We start from the raw sequence: 11,727 nt of genomic DNA, 5'->3' as shown, positions 1-11,727 counted from the left end.
ACCCCCTAACCCCCCCCCCCCTACCCCCCTTCCTTCACGCCCAGGTCCAACTGGAGCATGGACCGGGAGCCCAAATAGGGATGTAGGCTCTATAAAGATATGACACATGGACCTAACTCAACCCCAATAACTTAGGAGGAGGATTTCCTAAGTTCAAACTCCCAAACAATGTGGGACTCTAACCCACTCCAACATTTATAATGCCTCATGTATGTAATGTACATACATACAGATGAATGAGTTTGATCTTGAGTTCTCGTGGCTGGCAGTGCTTGCTTTGGCCTTGCAATGCTGGCATTGGCAACAATGCATAGCATCTATTACTGGGTGTTGGGGTTGATGTTTGGCGTGCATTGATGGATTACTAAATTAAATACATTTCAAGTCTTAAATCATGAGTTATACAATCTTAATTTCTTAAGCTGTCTTATTGCAAATGACTGTAATAATTAAGCATGATTCAACCGTAAACATGTAGATATCATCACAATCTTGAAACATTTATCAAGGACCTAAAGGTAAATTTACCTTCAGCGTCCATAACTTTATAAACTCCTGCTGCTGGATATAGGGATCTCCAATAGCAGTTAACACTTCAAGCTCATGTTTGGAGAAGTATCTTCTAGCTAAAGTCAATATGTTGTGCTTCGTTGTTCTTTCTTTTTCCTCCACGTCTACACCGATCTATAAATAAAAGAAGTGATTTACCACTTACCTGAATATACACACAAACTGACTTGAGGACAAGAATGTTTACAGGAGAATTTATTGTCACACCACAGGCTATCAGAGACGATGTATGTGTGATGTTGAAATGCAACGCGGGAGGCTCCCAATTGTAACTGCATGGCCAATCTACCTATTGACATACTCATATAACGTTAATTGTACCCAACTATAACAAACCAGAAGAAAAACACGAAAAAACCAACGGAAATACATTGAATGACGAACCTCTGGTTTCCCGTGAACATTATTCCTAAACATGATGGATTTGGGTGTCACTGAAGAATTTATCTGATCTAGCAAAAATCAATGCCTTCATGAGCCATCAAACATTCAAACTCTCTTACGCTATTATGATAACTAATGATAGAGCAAATTATTATACAGAACTGGAAATTTCACTCGAACGTTGATAACTTATAACCTGATAGATTTCAGAATCTGACACTGAAATGAAACAATTGGAAAAACATCATTTACTTTACAATTTCTTTGAATTCAACATTAGCAGCTAAAAAACACATTTGCATTTATACGTCAATACTCAGTAATCACAAAAAATAAATCGTAGAGATTAGAACAGCTGAATAGTTACAATTGTGGAAGACGGACTGAATCTCTAACCCAACCAAATGATACATCCTTTAACCAGATATTTTAATGGCACCAAGATGAACTAAAATGCACAACGTTGTTCACTCTCCAATCATCTATATTTTGATCCGAATACTTCAAAATGACCGCATTATTTGCCGGGTGTTTACACCAACCCAATGAATACATGACATATGTCTTAACACATACTGCACTTGTCGGGGTACACTGGTATGTTGTTGTTGTACACATACACTCTATCACTAAACCATAGCTAATTAGTAAACATTTTCATCTTAATTTATGACGTAACCCTGATAAATTAGCATGATTTGGGTAAACACCATGTAGCGATAAGTTTTTACATTATTTGCCTACATCGCTAATAAAGAGACAACTACAACTACAACATACCTAGTGTAATCCCACAAGTGGGGTCCGATGAGGGTGATAGACCCTCGGCTCAAGGAAAAAGAAATAGCGGAAGTAGATATCGCTAATAAAGAGAACATAACTAAAACAACTGCAGACAGTAAGTACAGAGAGTAATGCACATAACCTTCTAACTAGTCATACTAATTAGTTATCTCTTCTTGCCAATAATCAATTCTTCTTAAACAACAACATGCCAAAGCAAATCCAATTCAACACTAAAAACTCAACTATAATATCTTACATCTAGCAATTGTAGTTCTGACGAGTGCACGAGCAAGCAGAGCACTTTTCCTCAGCTCATCTCTTCGAAAACTCAAAACTTTTTCAATCTCACTTGGGGATAGAATCTCCATATATTTGTTCATAAGGGATTCACCCTTTACCTCACTGGGTATCACATACCAAAGATGTATCTCCCTAAGCATAGTGCATTAAACAAAAGAATTAGTAACATAGAGAGTTAACGGTCAAAAACACACCTGAAATATCACGATTTTTCAAGTTTCATACATTAACTATTAGGTCTCAGTTTCCTAGCTAAACTATCACCAAATATTTATCGAAACACCTAAACTATCTGTTGTTCCCTTTCTTACCTGAAAAACATCACCATCACAGGAAAAAGAAATAACTGATAATTAGGTGTTCGAAAAATATTTGGTGGTGATAGTTTAGGTATAAAACTCAAAAAATCCGTATACTTTAGGCATGTCTTTAACCCTTCACTCAAAAAAAAAACTCAAAATCCATTCTTTGCAGAACAATTAAACATTTCTCTTTATATCAATCTTACAGCAGAAAACTTAACATAGAGAAAATTAGAGAATTGAACCTTACTTTGGAGATGGGAGTGAAATAGGACTTAAAGGGGGCAAAGAACTGAACAATTTCCCATCAATACAACATTGAATCCTCATTCTTGAAAACCCACAAAGCATTTAAATTTTCTGCAAAACAAAAAAAAGTCTTTATGAATAAAAATCTACAGATATACTGATTTAGCAATTTAAAAGAGCTCAAAAATGAAAACCCATACATACAAAGTCAAATTAATCAAAAAGTTTCAAGAATTTGAGGGATTTTGGAATCCACCCCTTTCAGTTATAGTGACGAAATAGAAGAAAAATTGGTTTTTCTTCAAGAATGTGAACCGGGTTTTATTTTGGGAATGAATTGTATTGATTGAAAATATTTTTGCTTTTTAAAAAAAAACAAAAATTGGAATTAGTATTTTGGTCAGCTTGGGTGCACCTCGACAATACCTACTACGTCCAATACATGTAATAGATAACTTTATTCATCGGAAAGGCTTGAAAATATCACCTAGTAGTTGCTTGATTGAGATTTGAACCTAATGATAGGATTTAAAAAAAAATAAAAAAAATCAAAGAGTTAATGTAAAAAAACACACTTAAATTATCATTGTTTCACGAGTTTTATGTTTTAACTATCCATTCTCTTTTTCTACCTAAATTATCACTCACTTAGTATTTGAACACACTTAAATTATCATTGTTTCGCGAGCTTTATGTTTCAACTATCCATTATTCTCTTTTTTTCTACCTAAATTATCACTCGCTTAGTATTTGAACACACCTAGATGCTGAGTTGATTCTAATATCGACAATAGTTGTGTGTAGGACAACTCAACATCGAGATATGTTTTAATACAAAGAGAGTAATAATTAAGGTATGACACTCGGCACACGCGAGTGAATAGGTGATAGTTTATGTATGGTTTTTTACCATTATTATATTTGCTTGGATATTTTTTAGAAGAAAAAATAAATTTCGAAAAATAATGCTACTTTATCAACAACAAAAAAAAAATCAAGCAACCAAATTTGGATTAATTTTATATACTATATTATGATTTTAAACTCACTCAATTGAAAAAATCTAATGTGTAATGCAAATTATTTTTATTTTATTTTTCACTTGGTGTTCAATATTCGCTTGAAAGCCATATAGTCCAGGTTTGTACCGAATAACATGATAGCAACTTCATTTCTTGGATTCAAACCCAAAAGCGACTTCAGTTCGACGCTGGTTAAGGATGGAGGAGTGTATGTAGAAAGCACTAGTGGTCACTTGTTTATGTCAAAATGAAGAAAATCATATTGAAATTGGAAACCACAACAATATTCATTCTACCAAAAAAATAACACATAAATTACATTCATCCTGCTAGTTTCCCCAGCCAAACATGCCTAGACGGAAAGGTGACAGAATTCCTGTTTGAACTACTAAGAAAGTAACCAATATCCAAGCACAAACATAACTGGATAATACATTGTCCTTTTTTCAAACATAAATCACAATCATTTAACTTCTTGATGAGGTAGCAACAATGGCTCGTTGAGGCGAGAGACGTGTTCATCGCCATGCTTCCACCCTTTCTGTTGTCGAATTCAACCTATCGATGATTCTGACCCCCTTGCCTTTCTCTAAATTTCCAGCTACATGACCTGTTGGCCATTCAATCATTTTCTTTGATCCTTTCAGACTAGAACTACTCGAATGCACGCTTTTAGTCCTTCGGATTTTTGGCTGACTTCTTCCACTTGTTGAATTGATGTTACCAGATCCAAGCTCATCCTTTGTGCTGTCTGGCAGGTTTGAGATTTCACTGAGACAATCAACGAACGCATCTTCCTGAAGAACGTTCTCTATGGTACACGGTAATCCATGGGATTTATTCTCAACTATTATCTCTCTGAGGGTAGAATTAGCAGCGCCACTTGAGGGTCGTCCTTTGGATATAAGGATATCCTCCTCGATCTCGTTAGACTTCTGAACTATTGGCTGTGAAGCACTATGATGTCCATTTTCATCGAATGGTTCCAATTCTGGTGCAGGACCAGCTTCTACAACAGTTTCTTCTCGGTCTTTCAAAGTCCGGAGAATTAGAGTTTTGAGGAAGTTCATAACTTGAACAGCATACATCAAAGCAGTCAACGGATCTGCCATCTGCAGGCAAAGAAATTCACCATTTGTTAATCAAGAAAACACTCGCTGCATTCTAATGATTTTGAACTATTGTATTAGTTTCATTGATACGTTTAGGTTGCTGTCTATGAAATGGAAATTGCACTCTTAATATAGGAAATATCACAACCACAACGACTTTCCTAACAAGTTGTAACCCCCCAAACGCACACCCGAAACTAAGAAAACGAAAAGAGACGCTATAGGAGCAACAATATGATTCCTTCATGTTTCTTTTAAATTTGCATGAAAGTTTTGACTTACCTGTGTCATATTTGGAGCAAACACCATAGCAATATTACGTGCATTCATCTTGTTAAAACTTTCCAGTTGAGCAACATCAGCCATCAAGTTAATAGCCCAATCTAATAGAGCAGCTTCAGTTGGAGGAAGAAGTCTCACGAGCTGCACACACTCTTCTTCCGATTGAGAACGCATAATTTCCTCTGGCGAGAGAGAATCCAAAACTCCCGTTGGTAACTCTCTGAACCAAGCCTATAAAAGTATCATCACTTTACGTCAATTACCACATACAGACGAAATGAAAAATTAAAACCATAAAATGCATAAGGAAAACAAAAATCGATGTCAACAGAACCACCTCCTACCGCTGTCCAAATAGGGAGAGGAGAGAGAACTCTTTGAACTTGATCAGAACACAACAATGTACCTTCTTCATCAATGAAGATGATAAGAAATTTTAATTCAAGTTCAAATGCAATTTAAAGGAAGTATACTTCCTCCAAACTGAGACATTTCGCCTCAAAAGCTGATATGGAAACATATTGATCACTTGCCATCCAGGTAAATAATCTCCTCTCAACAATTACCTAAAAATGTCAAATGAAATCTATGTCGCCCTAACTCTTCAAAAGTGTCGTCAAGTGTGTGTTAGATCTTCCAAAAGTAGTGCATTTTCGGAGGATCCGATACGGGACCGGCAGCATTTTTGGAGAGTCTGAGCAACATAGAATGAAACATATTCTGAGAGCAAGGTGCGGAATATCACCTTTATAAGACCTGCTAGGCAATGGACGTCAATGTTATCTGGAATAATTCCCCTATTTAGCTGCTCCCTGACAAATTCTTCTTGGCCATTTTCGGCATTGATCCTGAAGATCCCTTCAGCCTGCAAGTGAATATAACTAATTTTCATCATTGAAAAGTTATACTTACGAAACATCTAGAGATCACACATATCAGTGATAGATGCCTGTCAAACATTTTATTGATCAACATGAGGGAGATTAAAGAGTTGGTGAATCCACACCTGCAAGCCACCTTGAACGTATAAGCGCCCTTGCATCATCAGAAGGATTGTGGGGACGCTATTTCCTCGAGAGTCAAATGAAAGCTGCATGCAATCTGTCGAAACTCCAAAGACTCTTGTACTGCAAAAAAACAACACCAATATCAATTAGAAGAGCGTGACACTTTTTAACTAGGCAACAATCTGAACAAGTCGTTCTACACCATATAAAAGCTCGTAAAAAGGATAGGATCAAAAGTTACTAGAATACAAAAGAAATTACACAAAAGTAATGTGCCATCACAAAACATGTATGATATATGATATGGCTTTTCAGTACTAGTGTCGGTATCAACTTAACCATATGAAACAGAAGTATTGGAATGAAACAGGCACATCTGAAGTTGAAAGATATAGAGGATTCATATCGCCTTACCCCAATAGTTTGGGACTGTAACATCGTTATTATAGTAACAATTATGAAGCAACAGCTTGTTCGCCGAACAAAGAGAACCAACTTTTTCTTTTCTTTTTTTCAGTTTTCATTTTCTTTTACTATGTTGAAGGATGACATATTCCCACAGTAGTATGAGAAGATGTAGACTCGTGGACATATGAAACTAAAAGGTAAAATTAAAAGGCCTATACTTCATTTTCTTCAAATTTTGATCATCTATCCCGGGATTTCCAAAGCAACTACCATTTCAAAATGTTCAAAGAAATTTCTTAATTTCAAGAGTAATTATACTAAGCTTTCACTATGTTTCTCTGCACCCTTTTCTGAACCATTTTCCCACACACATATATTGCCAACACGTAATAAATTTCTACGTTACTGAATAAAAAGTATGCTTTTAAATTCCCCAACCAAATAAAAATAGTCAATTTTTGGTAAGTGTAGTCATCATGAAGAAAGGAAAATCTGAACTTGAAGCAAAAGAACATGTTACTTTCGATCTAATTAAAGTCCAGTAAGGAAGACAAGGACACACCAATTACTCATCAATTCGCAGATATATTAATCAAATATTTATGCATTCCACTGCAGATATATTAATCAAATATTTATGCATTCCACTGCATAAATTATTAGCTTTCTCCGAATAATTTAAACCACAATTATATGTTCTTCTCCTTATTTCATAAGCATTTGCTGGACAAGGCTGTCAAAAGCCTAAACAACTAACAAGATAACTAAAAGAAGCCAACAGCCCTTTTTCAGCTCACCAGAAAGAGAAAAGAACAAAAAGATAAAACTTGAATAATAATAACAATAATAATGAATTATGGAATTTCGCAAAATCATATTCTACTACTCCCTCCGACCAAAAATATATAGTTGTTATGGTTTGCTTCTCGAGATTCAAACTACATGAACTATAACCAATATTTTAAGATGTATCTCTTCGCCATATTGATATGAGAAAAGTTGCAACTTATAAGTATAGGTTTCAAATATCAAATTAAACTAATTCAGTGTAGGTCCAAAGATTGATCAAACTGACCCTCGAGAAGCGAAACATGACAACTAGCTTGGGACATTAAATGTCATCAGAACACAACAATACTAGAAAAACGCATACAAGGGAAAAACCAAAAGAATAATAATAGTAATAAAGTAACCCCAAGCACATATCTTAAGTCATGAATGATTTAGAACAAACAACAACAACTACGTCTCAATTCCAATCAAGTTAGAGTCGACTATATGAATCTCTATTTTAGAGCTCATTTCATATCATCATCATACTAAATAAAATAAAAGTGAATGATTTATAGCAAAACCCCACTAATAACAAAAAATGCAGAAAAAAGTACTTTAAAAGAATAAAAAAGATCAAACCTGGCACTGGGAGGTCTTCTAGGTACTTCAGGTTCAAACTCAACAGGAAGTCCAAGAAATCCATTAAACCTATCAAAAGTGACATGAGCAACATGTCTGACATTACTAGGCCAACTAATCTCCATTGATGAATTAGCAGAACTAGAACTAGAACTAGAACTAAAACCAGAACAAGAAGAAGAAAGCAGCTCTTCAACACCAACACCACTAATAATATCAAAATTGCTCTTACAAGCAACCAAAGATTTCCTAAAACCAGTTAAACAAAGTGTTAACAAAGACAGCTGATCTCCCCCTTCTTCTCTTTCTCTCCTTTTTCTCTCTCTTTTCCTACCAGAAATACCAACTCCTCTTACTTGTACCTCAGTATTATTTCCCCCTCTGTATACATCTACAACAGAATACAAATTGGGTCCACTAATTAGACTTTCTTGGTGAGACCCATCATTATCTCTAGCTACTAAACATGGTAGTATACTAATGGAGCTTGAAGATGAAGGTAACTCATGTTGGGGTTGTATAATTTCAGTCATTTTCAACAAACCCACAATAAAAAAGATTGGATTTTTTTTGTGGGTTTTAAATTTTTAATGGTACAACAATTCAAGAAAAGCTCCTACCTTATATTTTCAGTCATTTTCAAGAAACCCACAATAAAAAAGATTGGATTTTTTTGGTAGAACAAATCAAGAAAAGCTCCTATCTTATAATTTCAATCATTTTCAAGAAACCCACAAAAAAAAATCCTTTTTTTTATTTAAAGATTGGATTTTTATGTAAAGATTGGATTTTTTTTGGTGGGTTTTAATTGTAAAACAAGAAGCAACAAAAGTTTGGTGGACACTTTAAAAGAAAATTTGAGTAAACCCCTCTTTATGATAGTTTGGTAGATTAGTAGAAATGGGGTTTGAGTAGAGTTGGATTCAAGCAAAGGTTGGTTTTTGGAAGGTGAGATATTAATATCATCATCACTTTCAATACATTCTCATTTTCTTCTCCCTATTTTATGGAAGCACTTCAATTCTTTATATGAAAAACTCTATAGGGGAGTAGGGAGAATTTAGTAGAGTTTGAGGAGAAAAAAGAGAGAGAAACTATACTATAGAAAGAAGGGGATTAGTTTATAATAGAGCTCTTGTTTTGGAATCAAAAACTTTAAAAAAAAATTCTGGTTTTTTAGTGTTATAGAGAAGCAAAAGGGGAATAGAAGAAGATTAGCTTAGTTGGATTTGGCTCCTCTACCATGGCACTTTCTAGATGTTTTCCTCTTTATAAAATGTGTTTAGGATATTAAATGATATGATAATAAATAAGAATTATGGTGGAGTAGCAAATAAATCTTTATTTTTTAGTTCGAAGTTTTGAATTTGAATTTAGTTATATAGTCACTTTTATTAGAAGACGTTTACAAAAAAAATTGTAGAATAGAGTACTAAATAAGAGTCGTAGTAGTAAATAATCCTATATTGTCAGTCAAAAGTCTGAATATGATCATGGAGCCACTTTTGTTGGAAGGTGTTTATACTAATTGATATGATAATAAATAAGAATTGCGATGAAATAGTAAGTAAATTTTTATTTTTAGTCAAAAACCTCAAATTCGAGTATGGTCACGAAGTCATTTTTATTAGGAGATGTTTATAAATTTTGATAGAATACTAATTGATATGATAACAAATAAAAGTCGCGATATAGTAGTAAGTAATCTTATATTTTTTGTCAAAAATTTTGAATTTGAATCTGGTAATAGAGCCATTTTTTGTTAGAAGATGTTTACACTAATTGATATGATCGTAAATAAAAGTTAAGTGGAGTAGTAAATAGATAGTTTTTTTTAGTTAGAAACCTTGAATTTGAATTTGGTCATGGAGTTACTTTTATTAGAAGATGTTTATAAATTTTCATATGATACTAATTGATATGATAATAAATAAGAGTCGTGATGGAATAATAAGTAATTCTATATTTTTAGTCAAAAATCTTAAATTGAATTTGGTCATGAAACCACTTTTGTTAGAAGGTTTTTAAACTAATTGATATGATAATAAATAAGAGTTGCGATAAAATAGTAAATAATTCTTTGTTTTTAGTTTAATACCTTTGAATTCAAATTTGGTCATGGAGTCACTTTTATCATGAGGTGTTTATAAAAAAAATTAGGATATTAATTGATACAATAATAAATAAGAGTCGTGATAGAATAGTAAGTGATTCTTTAATTTCAGTCAAAAATCTCAAATTTAAATCTGGTATATGAATCACTTTTGTTAGAAGATATTTATAAATTTCTACAAGATACTAATTGATATAATAATAGATAAAAGTCATTATGAAATAGTAAGTAATTTTTTATTTTTAGTCAGTAATTTCGAATCGAATTTAAATCTGATCATAGTGACTCTTTTGTCATAAGTAGTTTATAAAATTTACGTAGGATATTATTCGATCTAATAGTAAATAAGAGTTGTATTGAAGTAGTAAATAATATTTTATTTTAATAAAAAATATTGCATTCAAATTTATCATGAAGTCATTTTTGTTAGAAGATGTTTATAAATTTCTATGAGATACTAATTGATATAATAATAACAAAGAGTCTTAAGAAATAAGCGGTTTTTTGTTTTTGGTCAAAATTCTCAAAGTCAAATTTGGTCATAGAGTCATTTTTGTTAGAAAATATTTATAAATTTATATAAGATACTAATTGATAATAATAAATAAGAATTCGGATGAAGTAGTGGGTAATTCTTTATTTTTAGACAAAAAATCTTGAATTCAAATATGATAATAGATTCATTTTTGTTATAAAATATTTTACTTCCAGTGTAAAAGTATTTGCAAATTCAAAATACATTGAGCATCCATATTAGAATTAAATATTTGATGGACAATAAATTTAAAATATAATATATATTTTCCATTTTCTAATACCCCCTCTTTCCAATTAATGTGAAGGGGTTTGGAGTATGGAAATTAAAATATTTAATTGATTGTGAACTTAAGTATAGCTTTTCTAAATATTTTAACATAAAATAAAAAATGAAAATCATATGAAAGTTACTCTTCAATCCGTCCCAAAATACTTAGTACTCTTTAACTTCTTGAGATTTCAACTACATGAACTTTAATCATCAATTTATGATATATATTTCACTATATTAATATGAAAAAATTACAATTTAAATTATTGTTTTTCATAATATTGAATATCTAAATTTTAATTTTAAAATATAATTCATTTTAGTTTTAAACATTAGACAAATTGATTCTTTAGAAGCAAACCGTAACAAATTATATTATTAATATATTTCATTTTTAATTTTGAAAATTAGTCGAAATTGACTGTCTAGAAGAAAAACGTAACAAACCATATTACCAATACAATTCATCTTAGTTAACTATCTAGAAGCAAATGTAACAAATTGTAATACCAAAATAAGTTATTTTAACTTCAAAATTTTAGTCAAATCAACTCACTAAAACCAAAACTTGACTAATCACATGACTTGCATTGTTTAATTAAAGGGACTCAGAGTATAATGATGAAGAATTAATATTCCTAATCCAATAATTATATGACCTAATCATGTAAAGATCTTATCTACTCTTTAACACTTAATTTATTTCTTTTGCAGGTCATATTAATATCTTTAGTTGAATTATTAATTGTTTATTTATTATTTTGGTATAAATGAAACCTTTATTTTAATGTACTAATGACAACTTGTATTGTGTAGGAAGGTACCTGGTTCTGTTAAAGTAGTTGGAGATCCAAGGAAGAATAATATTTTAATGTCCTAACACATGAGCCTGGTCCAAATGGCGGAATCAAAATTTTCACTTACAAAATTTAAAATATATAAAAAAAAGTTAAGAAAAATTAATATATATA

At 32.1% G+C, this 11,727-nt stretch overlaps 2 protein-coding genes across 2 annotated transcripts in view; both read right to left on the bottom strand.

Moving 5' to 3' along the window:
* The window catches only part of LOC102599867 (4'-phosphopantetheinyl transferase HetI), a 4,765-nt gene extending 1,851 nt beyond the window's left edge, over window positions 1–2,914 (bottom strand). Inside the window, exons 1-6 of the mRNA XM_006341038.2 lie at window positions 2,796–2,914; window positions 2,593–2,702; window positions 1,997–2,172; window positions 955–1,022; window positions 758–859; window positions 529–684 (exon numbers count right to left, since the gene is read on the bottom strand). Coding sequence (XP_006341100.2) covers window positions 529–684; window positions 758–859; window positions 955–1,022; window positions 1,997–2,172; window positions 2,593–2,693 — 603 coding nt within the window. The 5' untranslated portion in view covers window positions 2,694–2,702; window positions 2,796–2,914. The remainder of the gene's footprint in view (window positions 1–528; window positions 685–757; window positions 860–954; window positions 1,023–1,996; window positions 2,173–2,592; window positions 2,703–2,795) is intronic.
* Window positions 2,915–3,863: 949 nt separating this feature from the next.
* LOC102599543 (rho GTPase-activating protein 5-like) lies at window positions 3,864–9,070 on the bottom strand. Its single transcript, XM_006341037.2, has 5 exons — window positions 7,836–9,070; window positions 6,014–6,134; window positions 5,753–5,872; window positions 5,008–5,238; window positions 3,864–4,725 (listed from the first exon to the last, which is right to left on the bottom strand). Exons 1-5 carry the CDS (start codon window positions 8,366–8,368, stop codon window positions 4,132–4,134), a joined length of 1,599 nt encoding a protein of 532 aa, XP_006341099.1. The 5' UTR covers window positions 8,369–9,070; the 3' UTR covers window positions 3,864–4,131.
* Between the last annotated feature and the right edge of the window lie 2,657 nt (window positions 9,071–11,727).

Source organism: Solanum tuberosum, unplaced genomic scaffold, assembly GCF_000226075.1.
Source record: "Solanum tuberosum cultivar DM 1-3 516 R44 unplaced genomic scaffold, SolTub_3.0 scf00021, whole genome shotgun sequence".
Classification (NCBI taxonomy): Eukaryota; Viridiplantae; Streptophyta; class Magnoliopsida; order Solanales; family Solanaceae; genus Solanum; species Solanum tuberosum.
This window is presented reverse-complemented; position numbering and strand designations above follow the sequence as displayed.

Coding starts and splice junctions, on each gene's coding strand:
- LOC102599543 (XM_006341037.2), bottom strand. CDS start 8,368: ATGACTGAAATTATACAACCCCAACATGAGTTACCTTCATCTTCAAGC. Junction 6,135..7,835: donor AGAAGACCTCCCAGTGCCAG/GTTTGATCTTTT, acceptor GTTTTTTTGCAG/TACAAGAGTCTTTGGAGTTT. Junction 5,873..6,013: donor ACGTTCAAGGTGGCTTGCAG/GTGTGGATTCAC, acceptor ATTCACTTGCAG/GCTGAAGGGATCTTCAGGAT.